Here is a 19591-nt window from a genome sequence, read left to right on the forward strand (position 1 = left end):
CGAGCCGAAACAAGGCCGACGACTGATTTTCCAAGGTTTGCTCAACGAGGGGGAAGAAATGAGGGAACGAACATCGAATAAACGAATGAATGAATGAATGAATGAACGAATGTAAAGAAAACGTTGAAAAGGCATAGAAATCGCGTTTATAAAACCGCATCGCCGAGAGCCACGTTATAGTCTGTATAATTCTCGATGGTATTATAAAAATTGTACAGTCAATCATACTCAATACATACAAATGCTGTATACAAAACACACACACACACACACACACACACACGCACCTCTCAATTTACGATTCATATAATAATAAAACTTTTATACCCATGCCGTAAAACAGCGCACCTATTATATCTATCTACACATATAAACTTGGTTTAGACAAAGCCCCCCCCCCCCCCCCAAAAAAAAAAAAAAAAACCACAAAGCCAAAACAATTCGTTCAGCCGTAAACCAAGGCATGCATTTTTATTTTTCTTCCCTTTCTTTCGCACCTGTTCTCTAAGGTCCGTCAATTATTATCGCTAATATTCAACCATCGGACGTTCAACGTCAGGCTGCGACGATGATAAGAACGCGGCGAAACGAACGTCCGTCTCGCCGCCGCATTCGGCACTTGACGGCGTAACACACTGATTTACGACAGGTTCTCTGTTTCATTATTATTTACGGGAGGCCGTGACTTTATGGAAATCCAATACTGGCCGACTTGAGTGCCTCGGTCCTGCACCCACTCGCACCCACTCTAGGCGAAGCTCGGCGTGTTGCGGATACCCGGTCGCACGTAGGTAACGGCGGCATGCATTTACGTCAGTCGGTATATTAATCAAGCAGAGATACTCTCGAATCCTCAACGACCCACCGCGATTAATTGCCCACCCAATTCTATCAAGTGGGAACGGTTATATACGGCCTAGATCAGGTGGGATACGGTCTCGAGTCTACGATATACGCGTCACGTGCATTGGAAGGTTTTTCAAATCGCTTGCCGTCGCGGAGACACGGTTTTAACCTAGGTACAACGAGTAACAACGCCAATTTCGACGTCGCGAGCAGACCGAGTATTACAGGATGATATCAGAAATCGGTTCGAGATGTAGAAAAAATTGTTTTTCTAATTTGGTATATTATTTTTCCATCATTTTTCAAACTACATAACGTCGTATTTTATACTTTTTTTAATCTTCGTTGAATTTTGAATCGTCGTTATTTGCGATTGTATAGGAAGAAGATCTGCGGAGAATTCCATTTCATTCAGAGCCTCAGGGCTCGAATTGAAAATTTGACAAAATTATAAATTAATTTTTATTTACACTTAAAGCTGATCTATGACCATCAAACTAAAAATTAAAACCAAAAACCATTCAACGACCACTCTAATATATGATGTATTTGTATAGTTTCATGACAGTGTATCAAGAGCGCAGAAATATACGAATAACGGAGCAATATTTCGGTGAGTACATGTGCCAAGCATGTGCAAAAGCGAATTTACCAATTAATTGGACTGCATGCTTGAATCAACGGGAGTTTTCCGATTTCTTCTATCCGTGGATTTCTCTCGGAGTCTTACAGCAGCTCAGCCTTGTCGAAGTCGGAGGAAAGGATTCGACTGAGGAAGAGTTTAAGAGATGAAGATAGATAGAGAATGAGAGAAAAAGAAATACGGGGAAAATACGAGGCACGTGCAGCATGCGGATTAGAAAGAAATCGGCGACAGATGCTAGTCTCGGGAAGATATACGCGACTCCTTTGCGAATCAGCGAAACTTCCACAGGCGTCAGTGTATCCCTCGAGTATAACTCCAACTTTTGCAAACCGTACGTCAAAGCAGTATGTCAGGAAAAAGAGAAAGAGAGAGATAGAGAGAGATAAACGCAGCTCGAATCTTCCGTCACACACACATCTCGAAGGTCGAGAAACGGCCAAAAGTAAAAATTGTTATTTGCGAACGGACTGTAGTTGGGTATCGATCATTTCAAGCTGCATCGTTGACGGGACAAAGTGTCTCCTTGATTCTCGGGTGTCCCAGACCTCCTCGAGGAGACTCGCCGGGACATCGGATACCGGATATTGTCGAGCACGTATACCGAGAACTGGACGAAGAGTGAACGGGAAGGAAAACGACGCGATCGATGCATCCGGGTGATTTGTCCGCTGCTCTTTTTCCACTCTAAACCCAGAATCGGAGGTCGAGTTTACGATTGATGTTCCACAGACACACTGAGAAACATCCCCTGCACGCGTAGCGGTTGAAGATTAGAGATCCAGGGTGCGGGCAAAAAAATTAAAGACGCTGAAATATACGCCTCGTTCGTTCAGCCGAATATCCCACGCCTGAAAACGGCAGAAGACAGCGATCCGCGTCGTCTGGAGTATGCAGTACGTGTATACATAATCAATGGCCACGCGTATCAAGTCTGTACGTAGATGCAGTGTGCGAGTGCAGATGAAGTGGCTGAAGCAGTGATGTGAGGAGGATGGAGATGGCGTGTGTGGACCATAGAGAGGATTTCGGGTCACCGTTGAATACCTCGAGGCTCCTGCACAGCCGGTTGCAGTCTGTCATAGGAGCGCAGCTATAGTGGAAGTGGAATTTCGCAAAAGCCGGTTGACAGCTTCATGCAAATGGAATGGAAGCGTCTGGCATGTTATACCTCGGCACTGATGCAACTGCACACAGGTACATATTGATTACCTGGACGATTGAAACGGGAAACAAAGGGCCAGAGAGTAAGCTTGCGCCACGCCCGAGAACCATTGCAGTATGTGTAGTAACGTGAAGCTGTTACGTTATCGGATGTGTGGAAGTTGTGTGTCGCAAACAGGTAGCAGCGAGACATGTAAGAGGTTACTCGATCCGGAGCTGTCAATCGCAGAAACGATTCCGGGAAAGAAAGTTTCCAGTTTCGTTGAAAGACGGACATCGTGGGCAGTGGACTCCTCGATCCAGGAACCGATCAATACCCTCACTCACGAGGAGCTTCATCCTACCCAGCGACTTGTGGCAGATGGAATCGAGCACGTATTACATTATGCCGCACTACGTGGAGCCCTCCTTTCCTCGGGTCATCTGACTTCAGTCTGGCACATTGTGCAGGACTCGTGACGCAAGAGAATGCTATACACTTCAAGTCCAAGGCGACGACGACGTTACATTCTGCTTTCTCTGAAAGACGAAGGTCACTGAAGCGATATGACTTGTTGCACCTTCGTATGTGCCAATGACGCATGTATTTGTCGTTGGATGAAGGGAATATGAACTCAAATACAGTCGCTGACGTGTAGCATAAGAACTTTGAACTTCGATAGTCAGTTTTGAAAATCAACAGTACATTGCTATGTGGGATTGGGAACACTTTGATGGCGATGAATGATGTCACCTGAGTCTATTACGAGTTTCTGTATGCATGTTCAGTGACTGGTTTGGCTTTACAGTTCACGAAATGATGGTAGCAGTTATTTGCCCACTTGGCAATACCTCAGGATACAAAAGAAATATCCACAGTGTGGTAGCAGAAGATCGAGTAAAAGTTGAACTCACGTTTGGTTCATCACCTTGTACTTTGTTGCGTTGTGAGAATACACGCAAGCGTTTGTATATTCTGTCCAAGTATCTTGGCATAAGCAGATTTAGAAAACTTTCAGCTGTGTTCAGCATACTTGAATACAACGTGCAATGAGTTCATTCGATCGTGAGGATTACCGTTTGATACCGAAAGTAGAAAAGTGGTCGTTGTCAGGATCAGGAGGAAAAATGATGTCTGGTATGTTGCCATCGTGTTTATGAGTGTAAGTTGGGAACCACCATGAGGACCGCCTTGGTTGCGATTGGTGGAAAGCATTGATTTTTTGCTGTAGAAACGCAACTCCAACAGGGATGACGCGTTCGTGCGTAGAGTCAGGTTACTTTGATGTGTCCAACGCCTTCATGCGAACTGTCAACGTGCCGCGTTTGGATATTCGTAGTGAACAACTCGATCTGGGAATCGAGGGAGAATTTTCTCCGAGTTAACTCCGAAGTAAAGAACTAAAACGATTTGATCCCAGGCGATTGGACTGTCACGAGAGGCGTCGTCGAAATGAAAGAGAAATGGTGAGGGAAAGAGGGAAAGAGAGAGGGAGAGAGAGTTTATACACGTACATAAAATTTGTCGACTCGAACATGGCGATTTTCAATCAATCCCAATCAGCCGGTGACCCATTTTCAATCGTGGCGCGAACGCGCGCGGTTTGGTTGTGCTTCTGTGCGGAGCTTCGTCGGCGGAACTGAAAGTCCTGCGGGATTCAACCCACGAAATTATGATGTGTCGTGACGTGACAGTTGAAATTTAGCCGCTTCACGTAGCCCGGCTGAATGTAATTATCGTCGCGTGGATCAAGCTCTGCAACTTTAACACGCGTATCGTGTATAAGATGAAGAGAACAAACGGTGTGTAGGCGTCGCTATTAGGCTTCGAGCAATTAAATTAAGTTGACGAATTTCAACAGCTCTGCAGGAATTGGGGTGGAGTGGTAAGGAGGAAAAAAGGGGCTGGAAACCTGAAGTCATCAAGGCAAAAATGCGGGTAAGGAAAAAACAAGAAAAGTTGGTAATCTCTTGCGGATCATCAACACGCGAACGTGAACGAAATGTGAGATAAACTGTTATGAATATGAGATTTACGCAATATACGTACACTGTGGGTATACAAACGATAACATCATAACCTGGGAATTTTTTATTATTTCTTCTCCACAGCGTAATATAATTTTTACACGAGTAAACCGTGTCGCAACATTTATCTCAGATATCACGTATGTTTTTCCTTGAAATATAAGGCAGTCTGTGATAACAAAGAAGAAAAAGAATCTAAACAAAAATTAATATAAATTTTATGCGAGTGTATATATGTGATACGAGTGGCGGTAATAATTCTCGCGAAACTTGGCGTATATACGTATTCCATACAATATATAGTATAAGAGATCAGATTTGAAAGGAAGCAAGCAATTTCCGGTGAATAAAATTGCGCTCAGGTGTGCGAGCCAGAAGAGTTTCTTATTAACGAGGCGCAAGTTTTCCCAAAAAGTGGGAGAAGCTGAAGCAGCAGAAGAAGAAGAAGAAAGAGAAGAGAAAGAAGAGAAAGAGCCGGGGGGATAAAAAGAGATAAATAAATATACCGCGTGGTCAGAATACACGTCTAGAGTAAGCGGCAATGGCCAGAAGCCTCCACGAGCAGCTGATGATAATTGAACATTATTCTGAATAAAGCGTTAGCAGGGTCACGTCACGAAGCCCGGGTTTACGGGATGTCGCAGGGCCCTAATTCCCCCCTAAATTTCGTGAAACAAGAAATAATACGAGCTCGCTAACGGGGTGAGATATAAAGCCGACTTATAGGTGGCAGCGCTCGGCGGCAGGGACGATAGCAATAACACTACCCGAGGAATGAAGGGTGGAAGGAGGAAGAAAAAGAAAAATAGAGGTGAGGAGGAGCTGATTAACCGTAGAATTGAGACGAGGCTGAGTACGTGACGCGGACAGTGAAAAGAGTCCAAAGTCGTTCTCGAACACGTACAACCGAGTGTAGTACATATGTACTGGAGTGTATTGACTTGACTCGGAGGGAAGTCGTCGCTTCTTTTCACCTGCTACCAGCAGCAGCTATCCCTCTTGAAACATCGAGTCGAAATGAAACGATGGCAAAAGTCAAGAAGAATAGTGTCAAAGAGGAGCCACTTGGATAACGTCGAACGATAAAAGTCACCAATTCAATTCGCTCGCCACGTCGAATAAACCAAGCATCTGTTCTCTGAATTGACATACGTATTAACAAGTCTCTGGGGGAATGACGGCTGACTGCATTTGGGTTGATACCGATTCCAACAGAAGGATCGAAATGAACGAGCAATAACAGGAATTAGTAACTATTAAAGAATGCCTCAACATCTGGTTCTTGGATTTGTTCTGGTTTGTTGAATGAACAAGTGAAAACAAAGGTTCGAGTACTTTTTTCGAAGTGGGGTTAATACCTGACCATAAAAATAGAAAAAGTGTCTTCTTGACTGGCCGCTTGTACGTTTCCATGTATTGTATTGCTTGGAACGTTACTCGCTGATGAGGGACGAGCATATTTAAGCGAGTTACAGAATGCCTGAAGTTCATCTCGTTTGTGTGTTTCCGCAATGAAACGAGATTCGTTCGGTATGTTTGCAGTGGCATTAATTGATTCAGAGTATGAAGTACATGGAAATTGTTGAGGGACACGTTCGTTAGCCAGAGACTCGGAACACATCATTCGGCTGCATGGGGTATGGGAGTCGACGAGCCAATCAAGTTAATGTAATCGCCCCAGATACTCAGGAACGTATCCAGCCTTTCAGGGTGGCACGAGGCGCCTCTATTATTCCGTAGAACGTAGTCCGCGGGGTAATTAGTCGAACTGTAGCGTCCGCTTCCAAAATTGCCTTTCAGTGTCAGGAGGATTAGGGAGTTGAGCTCTTGGAAAATCAATCCAACATTCGGCAAAGCGCACACACGTGCGTTGAATCAGGGCTCTGAAGAGAAGACCGGGAGAGGTGAAATCCTGAGGGTTTTTCAAGGGCGTATATCGGCCTCCTCCTCCAGTCAGGACCTCGGGTTCGTTAGCCCCGGCAATTGCCGAGATGCTGAATCTGATGGCCGGGGGAAGTTGAGCTGAAAGTATCTACCGCCTCGTCAAGATTTCTGTCTCTTACACCTCCGCGATATCTCGCAAGTTTTGCCAAGGCTAAAAGGATTCGATGTGCGCAAGGATACGTTCGACGAATCGACAACAAAACCTCGGATCTTCTTCCCCAGACAATCAAGTCACGAATCAAATGTGCTCATCTCTCTCGTTTTCTCTCATATACAATTAGAATTTTAAAAAAACTGTTCCAACAATGCCGCAAAACTTTACTGACAAAATCAATTGCCAAGTCCTTGCACTATTTCAAAAGAATCCTTACGATTATTTTATCCACCCTTTGTTCAAAGTCGACGATTATCAAGGGACGAATTTAGAGCTTCTAGAACATTTAAATTTATGGGATCGAGGGGTTGAATTCATGCAGCTTATCCCTCTCTCTCTCTCTCTCTCTCTCTCTCTCTTTCAAACGCTTCTCATAAAACATAACCACCCATTCAGTCGACCGATTGAAGAACTTCATGTTGTCCGTTATCCGAAACCTTTCTGCACAAGAACTTCACCACTGGTTCTTCTCTCATGTAACTAATACACGGAGGACATAACTTCTATGGCGGTCATTATACCCTGTACGTATAGTCTATGGTATATTCAGGGTAGATAAATTTGATGTCGGTCTTGAGACTCGTGAACGCGCGTCGGACATATAATCCACAATACATATAGATAGCCATCTAATCTATATAAATGCCGACAAATCTGCACCGCAAGATTTTCCGAGAGCAAAGGATAGAGTACAAGCCTCGAGTCTGCTTTCGACCTTTGACCTGTGAACTTTGACCTCTTTTCAGCAGAAATTACTGCTCCCTTCTACTTCCACTCCCCCATTGTAACGATAAATGCGTTGTTACGACACATGTACAACAATTCCGGTGGAATTATTATTTGATACAATGGGAAAGTCATTACGGAGGTAAAAGAAGAGACGAGGTAGTCGGAAAAAAAGTTAAAAAATAAAAAAAATAAAATAAAATAAATGCAGTATGGATACTAGAAGAAGTTGCGTTTACGTTGCCGTTTATAGTTCTAGAATCTTGTATAATTGTGATTTTATAACGCTGCGAACTGAGGTGGCATTAAATTCTTCGATAAGTACTTTCCGTTTATTGTCAGGGTAGAATAATACCCCTTTTACTTTCTGGTACCCTCAAGTACAGCTATTAACAACGGTAATTATATTCATTCGGGCACTTATAATCAGCGCCGCTTTCTATAAGATTTAAACTTCTTACTCTTTTGTATTAGGCGTTAAAAGTGAATTCATTATGAGCAGAGTCGTACCTCGTTTGAGCGAGAAAATCTTGACAATTTCACAACTTTGTCGTTTTATGTTGGGTTTGGTTATACGAAGATTATTATGACTCTCCAGTCTCTGAATACAGCTCTCAAGTCCCGAGAAATTGAATGAGAAAAATTTTCTAGAGGCGCCGGTCTTTTGCTTTTGGGAAACTATGTTTCTTTCTCCAATTTTTTTTAATTTTTTTTTCTCTTTTTTTTTTACGTTATGTTGTGACTTTGAAACATCGAGATTTTTACACACGACTGGTGGGCGGTTCAATTGACCTTTTTTCGGTCGTTTTTAGAGAGAACGCGAACGGTTTGATTTTCGAGAGCGATAAAAAACAGGTTAACAGTAAAAGTGGAATTTCGGGAATTTCGGAGAATGATGGACGTGCGTAGAATGAAGCTTTCACCGCAGATTGAGGCGTGCCTGACATTGAAAAATCTATTGACAGAGCTCCGGATGAAAGACTTCAATCAAAACCGGGCGTTAGCTCTACAGCCGAAAAAATTACAAAGACAGAAATACGATTGTATTCATTACTATTGGTCTCAATTTTTTCCTTCACTACCCCTATTATCGAACCCAATGAATTGTGTAATCCGAATACAACCAGAAATAAAAATAAGAGATGAAAAGTAAGACGAAGAAGAACAAGAGAACGAAAATAAAAGAAAAAAAAACAGTGAGAAGAAACCGAAAGATTTAACATAAAAAAATACTGCAAGATTTTATATATACCTATTTTAATCAACGTTCCCGATAAATTTTTCTGCACCACATTCGGCTCGTTCAATTTTTGCACGTAGCTGATCGAGCGTTAATATAATGGTTGAAATATGAATCGCCTGCATGAAAGCAAGGACGAGACGTACAATATCTGGCAAAGGCAAAGTCAAAGGCAAAGGGAAAGAGAAAGGGAAAGGCAAAGGGAAAGTTTAATCTTAGCCACGAACGTTTGCTCAGGGAGTGGGAGAAACCGAAATGCGATGGGAAGAAAAGAAGAATGAGAGATTCGACTCACTTGTTGATTTTGCGAATCGTCTGCTTCAACGCCGGAAAGTCTGGCCTGTCAGCAGCGTCTTGTGCCCAGCAGCGTCGCATCAGCGTTGCAACCTGAAACAGTCATCGAATTCCATGTAGAAAAAAAGAAAAAAAAGAAAAACAAAAATTTTTCAATTTCTGTTTTTCCTCCCTTTTTCATTTTCATTCAAGAATCAATTTACTCACCTCTTCTTCCACCGCCGCCTCGTCGATCGACGGTCGCAGGGGCGATCCGCCACCCCTTCGTACACCCTCGACGATCTCTGCAACAGATAAACACACCGACACCGTTATTCGCGTGACACACGTTCGACGTGCACGTTCGTTCTCGGTTGCTGGGGATAAATTACTTACGCACTGCACTAATTGCGATCCACAAATATGATTCGGAAAATGAAATATCTTACCGTACCCGCGGTTGGCACAATTGAATATTTCGTTCCGACAAACGAAATCTTATTGACATTGAAACTTTGCCTGTAAATCAAAAAATGATTCGCTACAAATTGAGTGTTTTTTTTTTTGGGTTTTTTTTCCGGTACCGGGATTCATTTATACCGAATCGATATTCGATCTGACCTCAATCACTGAGGATTCACTAAATTGTCCAGATCGTTTGTCAGAATGTCTGTTTCTAAACGAGAAACAATCTGGGAACTAAGATATAATTCAACAAACAAAATCATCGTATTAAAAAAGTCCTGACAGTCTAATTTTAATCACAAAATGATTTGCTTTGAGAAAAACTCTAAGAGTTGAAAAATTATCGTATAAAGATGATATGAGACTGAAGATTTCTGTGGGAAATACAAAGTATCGTTATCTGATTAAGTTCAGCTGAAACGCGCTGCGCGGTTAAACAAAAGGGACAGACAAGTGCGGTATTGTTATTCGAATGACGTTGCAGCCTCTCGGCTGCATTAGGATTAAAACGTGGAACGAGATGCAACTAAATGGATGCAGACGACCCTTTTCGAGCTTTTGAGGTATGCCGAGTCCGCAGTTCCAGGGGTCACGTAGTGTTCGGGTACCGTTGTTGCTCTGCGAAGCGGTTGTTTCACTTTGCCGAAACTCGCTCCTCATAAATATTTAACAAGAGTGTACCAGAGGCGCCTGGGAAATAGGAAACCAACCCTTCCAACCTGCGGAACCGCGAACTAGGCACTGCCGATGCGATGATTGCTTGTTCTATAAGGACGGTGGTCATCTTCTTCGTCTTATTCTTCTTCGTCTTCTTCTTATTCTTCTTATTCTTTTACCCATCCTCTAGAGAATAATAAAACGATTTCACCGGAATATGGAATTGAACGATCGTTTATCACCAGTTGAGAGGTTAAAAAACAGCCGGAGTATATAAACGAGTCTGTGAAGCTTTCTTCAAAAATGTCTGGGCGAATTTTTCAACGGCAGAATTATCGGTATTATGTAATAAGTTTTCACGAAGAAAAATCGCTTCGAACACACAGAAAAAGTATCTAAGGCCTAATCCTATAAATTGCAGGAATTCTTGAAACTGGTTTTTCAAACTCTTTTTACGATATGATCAAGACAAGACGAGAAAAATTATAAAAAAATAAAAACAAGAGCAACATCAAGTTTTTCAAATTTTTTAAGTTATCTTTCCTGAAACACAATGCTTCCGGAAAAACACACGAACATCCGGCGTAAGATAAAGTGTAACGTACGAGTCTGGTAAAAGCAAAAGTAAAAAGAAGAAGAAAAAAACAATATGCGGTGTGACGTCAAAAGTTTTGGTTTCATTTTGAGAGCGGAATTTTATTTTACGATGTATAACCGCGTACGCGTTCCTAAAAGCATCGCGTTTTTGGTATTCTATCCCTGTGTTATAAAGAAGAGTGATTTTTTTCGTTTATGCCTTTTATGTTCTTCAGCTTCTTCCGGATAGACGCAAAGTCGAAACTGGCTGCGTCTGACGAAAGCGCGACTCGCACTACTTCCGACTCATTATCTTACACGGAATAACGATTTGCTAACCCCTCGAAGGGTTTCCTGGCGATTCTGAACTGCCAGAGAGGCTTTGAATGGCCAATCACCGACCGTTTCAGGACTGCGAGCCGAATTAAGGCCGAGCTTTTGAGAGCTTGCAGAAATTTTCGCCTGCATACTACGTTACATGCAAACTATTGACGCAATCAAGACACGAATGTACCAGCAAGTCAATCACCACGGTCAACAACGAGCTCTAATTTACCGACGGAATTTTCCCGCCCTCAAAATTCAATCAAAGACTGATTGGCGAATAATGTCATATTGAACTTGAAACTTTTAAACAATATCTCGCACGAGGTGTTTTGTATAAATATAATCCCAAAGACGCGTGACAGGCCAGCACGACGAAACAATGATTCGGGAGACAGTCTCAGCTTTTTTCCAAAATTTTTTCTCAGTCTTCGTCCTTATTTCGTAACCAAGAGACGCGGCACGTTATCACCTCGTCTGAAGTTTGGGTGTCGTAATTCTTTTGTTGGGCAGGTCGGCGGCTGGTGTCCAGGTTCTCATCCCTTTTTTCGCACTTTCTTCTTACCCTCCTTCCACTTCTTTTGCCCACCAAACAAAGAAAGAAAGCTACGCAGCCTAAATCGTGCCGCGAGACTCGGATTAGACGTCGTACGAAGGTCACCGTAGTTGGGGAAAAAATATTCGGGAAAAATCAGACGCCGCGGTTTCGTGAAAGTGTGATGAAACCACCCCTCCGAAAACATGGACCGGATGAGAAAGGGCGAGAACAAAGAGCGAGGCTAAAGGTGAGAACTTAGCCAAATATTACAGCAAAAACAACAACAACTCTCGCCTCGCAGCTTCGCCTCATCTCCACTTCTCGCCGTGTATCCTTCAACCAATCGATATCAAGGACCTGGTTTGCTAGTGGAAGTTACACAGCGTGCGATGCTCCACATGTGCCAGAAATCGTAACCTTCTAATTTTCCGATCCCGGGGATTGAATTCGATCGGATGTTCTTTCAATTCGATTATAGAGATCGTGTCAAGTCACCTGAATCAGTTATTCATATTCAACATTTGGAATAATTTGATAACTTCTGCTGTGCTTCAGACCAGTGAAACGATTAAAACGATTTCAATTCATCTATGAACAAAACTGACGTCGAGTGATACGGTTCGAAGCCTTTTCAAGATAATGAAAATTTTTATTAAACCGTATCCAAGCATAATCGAAGTGATTATCGACTCGACTAACTCAAAGTCAAAATTCCTGCCACACGGAATAATATTTTCTCCCAATACATAATTTTTTAGATATAAATTTGTGTTACTTCTTATTCCCGATGTTTGTCCTCGCACTAGAAGACTTAATAAAGGGCTAACCTTGAGGGTTCCGTCGCCTGCAGATTGTCCTAGACGAAATTATACGATAAAGTCAAAGTTCCTGAAATTTTCGCGACGTCTCTCTCTCTCTCTCAGAGAGAGAGAGAGAGCCGCGATGAGATTAGGTCGAAACTTTACAGTCGTCGTATAATTCGCTCGATGAGGTTTGCCGATGACAGTAAAGCCCGCATCATCATTAAGCCAAGCGACGATGATTCCCGTAATGGAGAACAATGCTCGGCGATGTGATACAATGACAAGTGAATCCGGTGCGCAGAGATAATCCGTGAACATTGCTGCGAAGCATTCATTCGTCCACATTACCAAGAGGACCGCAAGTACCGGTTCTATAAGCAAGCACTTCGGCTCTCGTAGTCGTTCTATATCGTATATAGTTTGGGATACAGACACAGCAGTGTTTTCCCGCAACACAAACGACCCACAAGGGAATTCCTCCACCCGCCGTAGATATTCACCGTGAAATGAAGATGGGACGCGTAAACTCCGCAGGACTGACCCGATGAATAATAAAAGAAAGTATAAGGAGAGTCGAGTTATTTGACAATGACAATGATAAGTTTGCCAACTTTTCGAATGCCTATAAGATAGAGAGATAGAGAGAAAGAGAGAGAGAGAGAGAGCAATTTGCGAAAATTGCGAAAATTGCAAAATTCGAATAAATATCTCCAAGATATTTCATACTTTCATACTCCGAATATAAATTCCCCAATTTTTCACCAGTTATATAGGCATAACGAAATTCCCCGAGTGTTTGAGAATCCGCGCGGTGTCGGTAATCATGACTGCAGGATGCTCAGCTCTCCTTATATTATCCAGCTATAACTGGATTATGACTTGGATCTGGGAGAGAGATTCCTCGGAAAGGAATGTCGTCGAGGGGATACTGCGACTGTGATACTCCGTATCTTGGAAGTAGGTAACGCGATACACCGCGAGAAGGTAAAACGGAAGAATGGAAGGATATATAACCGGGTAGGTACGAGGATGATAGTAAAAGTGGAATGCGTAAAAGCGAATGGGAAATGTGATACATCGATAATAATATAACTGGATAAGGATATTATCATCTGAGTAGGTGACTGTAGTGCGTATGAAGACAAGACAAGAAAGAAATAAATAAAGATTAGAAAAAGACAAACGAAACTACATAAAAAACAAAAAACAAAACAAAATTCGATTCGTCGTGTTGAATTTCCAAAATTCTTGGGACCTTACTGTGCCTGTAGATGTCCTCGAGGTAGGCGCTGCACGATTCGCAGTTGAGGGTGCAGTGCGGCCTCCGAACCTCGAGCAGGGGACTGACGGCCCTTCGAGGACTGGCCCCTCGTTCAGGACTGGCCCCGGACCCGGACAAAGATGGAAGCGCAAGGCTGCTCGAGCTGCTGGAAGAAGTGCTGCGTTCCGCCATGCCGATTCGCAGAATGTCACACAAAGTTTCTCAGCAACACATCACACGCGAGTGTAAAACCGACGACTTTTTAACGCCTATATATATATATATAAGTTAAAATTTTCAAAAGTCTCGAGTGCGGAAATATCTGCGGTAGAAAGCATGGGCTGGACTTTCGTCGGTTGGAACTTTGACCTTTGTTAGGATATTTTCCATGTTATGGAGACGATTGCGATGCGATGTATGAAGGGAAATGCGAGGGTTGAGGGTTGAGGGTTGAGTTCAGAGCCGAACGAACGAGGGTCAAAATAATCGCAGCTGAGCGGTACACGGCTGGACCGAAATGTCGGGGGAAAAGGCTGAAAACGTCGACCTCCGACCTTTCGGAAGAGTCGAAACGGCTCTGAGGATGTTATATAGGTATACTTATACGCGGATTTATGCGGATTCTTTCGAAGTGTAATGAAAACTGGAGCGTCCGAGAGAATGGAGCCGGCCGGCTAGGCGGCTCTCTGCTTTCAGGGCACGGTGAAACGAGATTAATCCTGGAAGGGGACTAATTTCAAGGGAAGAAACGAAAGCCGCGGGATAATGGAGGCGAGGTATTACGGCTGTATAGGTATACGTCTTATTTAACTCGGATCCCGTCCATCTGGGCGTTAGTATGGATCTATAATGTAGCCAGACATCGAATTTCCGATACCCGCAGTTAATCGTGGTATCCAATTCGTGGAGCAAATATTTGACCAAGGGTAGAAAAATTCGGGAATTCGAATAATAATTTGGAGAACGCGATACGAATGCAGGTACGTAAGTTTCGACGGAATATTTAGCACTTGGTTTGATTTAATCGTGCAACGATCTGATCGATCGGCTCGGTTTTGATTTCGTCGACAAATTTTATGAGAATGAGAATTCGATATTAAAATTTGGACAAATTGACGAGTATCGAAATGGCCTTTCACTCCTCGATTAACAAGACGGGGTCGTAAGAATACGCGGGATTAAGGGATGACAGCCCGAGTCGTGCAGATCGTTGCGAAGGTGATCAAAGTGAAATAAAGTATTGGAAATTGCCGAGCTGTCTGAGCCCTCTCAATCCTCGCAATTACGGAGCCTCGATAAGGGTTTTTAATTACCCGGAGAAAGATTAATGCGAGACGTCGCTATGAGCTCGAGATTAATATATTATATACGTATGTATGTATATAATCGTTGTCATTTTTTATCTAGCAACGGCATAAAGTTTCTTATATCCTTTCCACTCAGTTTATTCAGTTAACGAATAAAAAAAATTTTTTTTCCAATCACAGACACCTATAAGCTGAGATGAAAGAATTTTCATCAAACTTGAAAGTGAGTGATTATTATATCAATTTTATATATCGATCAAAATGAATGGAAAGGATGAAGTAATTCGAAAGGTTTTTTTTCTTAATTTTATTTTTTTTTATTGTTATTCTAATCCGATTATCCGTGTTTAATCTAAAAGTGTCAATCACACCATTCGCAAGATAGATTAAATTCTTCACTTGTTTGACAGGTCAAACTGATTATTCCCGGAAATCTGTAAGACATTTGAGATTCTAAGCCGAACAATTAGTGTGAGACAAAGTTCACAGCGGAAAATGTTTATTTTTCCTCGGGATTCTTTACTAACTAAATTTGCGAACAGTGCATTATCCGTAATGGCCGCCTCGATGATGAAAAAACCAAAAAACTTGTAAAGGGAGAACTCGCCCCCGAAGGGCCTATGAATAATGTTTAAAATAAGTATGATGTCGCCGGGTGGAGCACCGATACAGTAAAGACCGTAAGTCTTAGTCTCTCCGGTCGACGTCTCTGCCGTGATTTTATCCCCGGACGTCTTTATGCCTCGAGAGAATTTTCCGCAAACTCCCTAGGAAGAAACGCGGCTCGCGTCCGCATCTAATCCGCCAGACGGACGTTCTACTTTGCTGAGGTAAAATTTTTGATAAAGAAATCAGGGTCTCTCGACTTCACGACGAAAACGACGCGGCAACTCCTGCATCCTGTTTTATCCTTTTCCAGTCCAGATTGCACTTCTTTCTCAAAGCCTCGAATCGCATTGCTTGTATCAAAGAATTTTTCAACCTTTCGACTTATTCCCCATTTTCCTTCACATATTTCAATTCACTCGGAGAAATACTTGATTCGGAAAATAATTCGTGCTTGCTGCGTGTGTCGTAATATAGACGATAAAAAAAATTTATTTTTCATTCATACAATATATGTATATCTTCGCCATTAAAAAATTCATTCGATCGCTAATAAATCAGAGCTCGACTCGGTGGTTATTATTTTCAATATTAATTTACCCAAAATTTGAAATCACGAACTTTTAACAACACGGTATTTATACGGTTCGAAGATTCTCTTTTATTGGTAAAATCAATACGCTGTAGTTGATTTTATTTCCGAGGGTTTAAATTAATTGCTCCCCCCCGCTCCACGTCGACTGTATAATACGTCTGCAAAATTCTGATTATTCACTTGGAAAATGCGAATTGGAAATGCGTTACACGTTTCACCATTCAAATAACATACATATCATGTATCGGGCGTTTGGGGTCGAACGATTCCTTACAGTCTAACCGAAGGATCGATATATTCACATGAGAATTGATGCTGGAGACGTTTAGTATTCGCAGAAACGGTGCTTAAAATGGCGGTTCGGCGTTTACATATATGTATACATATATACGCGAATAAATAATGCGAAAGGATCCTACGTACGCTGTTTGGTTCGTTATATTTTTTGTTTGTACATATCTTTATCTCGCGGTTATAACACTTTTCGCATAAATCGAGAAAAACGCTCGAGCCAGTTTTCCCTCCCTCCCATCTATGTGTATACGTATAAGCTATAAGTCGACTTATACTTTCTACAGGCAGAGTACCGTGGCGAAATTCAACTCGCATAAAGTTTCGAGTACGTACGTGTATATATATATATATATATATATATATATATAAATATACGTATAGAGTAGTGAAAAAAAAAGGATCCGACGCGCGGTTTTCATCCCCTTTCTACGCTACGTAAGCTCCGCACGTTTGCGAAATGGAAGTTATAGACTTATGCATATACAGCGAAGATAGCATCGATCATTCTTCGATTCAGCATTATAATAATAATATACCGGAGTAAAAAATTTCAAACAGACGATCGGAAATTATTCGTTATATTCCCGTGAACAATTCGACTTTTATGATACAAACACTTGGTGAATCTAATCAGTTGCCATGAGATGAAAAATGAAAACACGTTACAAGGAAAATTGAGATCGTTTCGAAAATGGGTTTAAAAAAGTATCCGACCGTTTTTCTCTCCTCTCTCTCTCTCTCTCTCTCTCTCTATCTTCCTCGCTATTCAAAATCTCTCAACGCAACGCGTTTCACGGTAAAAAATTTTTCCCTGCAGAATGATAAACTAAGCCTCGAAGATCGTCGTGCGATCAAGTTTCATCACGGATCGATCGATGCATCAGTCATCATAGATGAAAGTCGTGGATTAATTGCCTTCGCCGCGGCAGAATGACGGGGTAAATAGCTGAGGTGACCGTGGCACGTTATTTGCCCCACACTGTGCGGATGATCAAGAATAAAATGGCAGGCTTTCGCCTCGCGTGTAATAAACCATACACCATAAACGCATTTATTCGCCCCACTGCAGGGCGAACAATGCGAACGAGAGTAATAAATTATCGACACTGTGTATAAGAAGGGTACATAGTACGGAATAAATGTTAATAAATAATCTAAGTACACGCTTATGATTTCTCGTGAGAATTTTTGCGAATATTTCGCAATAACGATAATTTTCAAGATCGCGATAATAATTGAAGAATTATTATTTTCCACTCAACCGTATATGTATATTAGGGTGGCACAAAAAAACCGACTATTTTTTTTTTTTTTTTTTTTTTTTGTGTCTCGTGTGACAAAATGTTAGTTTTTGATGTTTTAAGAGCTCACTCCAAAGGACAGCTCGAAAAAAAAATTTCAAGAGGTCGCTCCAAATTTTTTTAAATATCAAAAATCGTCAAAAAATTAAATTGAAAAAAATTCTATTTTCAGTATTTTGTTTGATTTTTAATTCATCTCGTGGTGTATTGTTATCGATTCTTTCTTATTAAATTGAAGAAAAAAATTTTATGAAATTTCAATATGAATATTAAAAGGTCGCTCGAAAAGATCTAAAGAAATGCACCAAAAACTTGAAAAAAATTATGAGCAGCCTTTCAAAATTCAAATTTTGAACTGAAACTTTCGGAAACTTGTTTTTTGTTTGTCTATAAAATTATAACGTAACAAGAAGAAAAAAAAAAAAAAAAAAAAATCGATTTTTGACGATTTCTGACGTTTTGAAAAACGTGGAGCGACCTCTTAAATATTTTTTTTTTTTGAACTGTCCTTTGTAGTGGGCTCTTAAAACATCAAAAACTAACATTTTGTCACATGAGACGCAGACAAAAAAATAGTCGGGTTTTTTTGCGCCACCCTAATGTACATGTGATTTTCCAGTTTTCCTACATGACGTCATGGATGCCGCGATTCGTGTCGCGAATTAACGACCGTCTCGACGCTACGATTACGTCGGTAGTAAAGCTGAGAGCAGCGTCTCATATGCAGTGACGCAAGACGGAAGATTCGCAAGGGATGTGGAAATATATGCGTTGGAAAGTCTGACGTCACGGTGCAGAGACACTGAAGCGGGAAATCGAACGGTGAAAAGTTTTAGGAGCTAACCGTCCGTCCGGCCAGACTTTACATTTTCATTGTACGAATAATCGCGCGGATTGCAATAGCGAGAAGCGTTCTCCTTTATCATCTTCGATCTGCAGAATTATCATTATTATTATCATTTCTTTTCTTCGTAACTCCCGAGGATATATATCCTCCCGAGTTTTTTCACCCGCGAGAGACGAGCTTCAAGAATTCCATACGTGAGTTACGGCTCGAGAAAGAAATTTTCCGATTTCCACTTCACCGAATGAGTCGCGAAATTCATTTTTCATCTTGTTTCCTCTCCCGTATAGAAGGATGAGAAGCAATTCGGAGGTTGTAACCTAAGATTGACAGTTCGATCAATCTTTCGCAACTCGACGGTATATCTGCGATCGAAAATGCCTGCGTTTAACGCGATTTACACGGTGAACGTAACTCTTCGTTGACGTCTGAATGGCACAACGAATTTTGCACGATACTCCGTCACCCCTGAGGTCTCTCGACAATTTTCGAGCACGCGTTTTGAATCCGAACCCGTCGTTGGGCTAAGCTGAGACTCGACGTACCGGAAGTGGATTACACGTGAAAGAATGCGTATTAAAGCTGCTGCATTCTTTCTGACTTTTTAAAAGACGCCTGAACTCCCGTACAGAAGCTGCTCTGCCGGGTCACACGGGTCAGCGAACTCATTTCGAAGCTTATTATTTACCCTTTCAAGTCCTGGTTACATATAAGCGAAATTATTCGTCTACTTCAGGAAATTCAAATCTTTCAGATTATCAACTCCAGTTATTTTCCCATACATCGGTTTTTCTTCCGATTCGAAAACGCCGAAATGTCACGCTCGACGAGTTTCCAGATTCAAAATTTGAGCCACAGGAAAAAATTAATCAAACACGTCTCCTCGCAAGCTGAGCTTTTATATTATTAGGCGAACACATTCGATGCTCGGGATCAACAGGGATGCGAATAACACGTGACGTCGGAGAAATATGAAAGGATTTACCAAAGGATGAATGAAGGATTATGCGATCAAAATGGTCA

The 19591-nt window shown here is 41.8% G+C and overlaps 1 protein-coding gene across 4 annotated transcripts in view; it reads right to left on the minus strand.

Moving 5' to 3' along the window:
• Positions 1 to 19591, minus strand: part of LOC124413520 (atrial natriuretic peptide receptor 1) — a 137093-nt gene that overhangs the window by 19263 nt on the left and 98239 nt on the right. For all 4 annotated transcript variants that reach the window (XM_046894154.1, XM_046894151.1, XM_046894153.1 and 1 more), the window contains 2 exons: positions 9226 to 9302; positions 9020 to 9111 (listed from right to left, as the gene is read on the minus strand). In XM_046894154.1, the coding sequence (XP_046750110.1) occupies positions 9020 to 9111; positions 9226 to 9302 (169 nt within the window). The remainder of the gene's footprint in view (positions 1 to 9019; positions 9112 to 9225; positions 9303 to 19591) is intronic.

This window comes from Diprion similis, chromosome 12 (assembly GCF_021155765.1).
Source record: "Diprion similis isolate iyDipSimi1 chromosome 12, iyDipSimi1.1, whole genome shotgun sequence".
Lineage (NCBI taxonomy): Eukaryota > Metazoa > Arthropoda > Insecta > Hymenoptera > Diprionidae > Diprion > Diprion similis.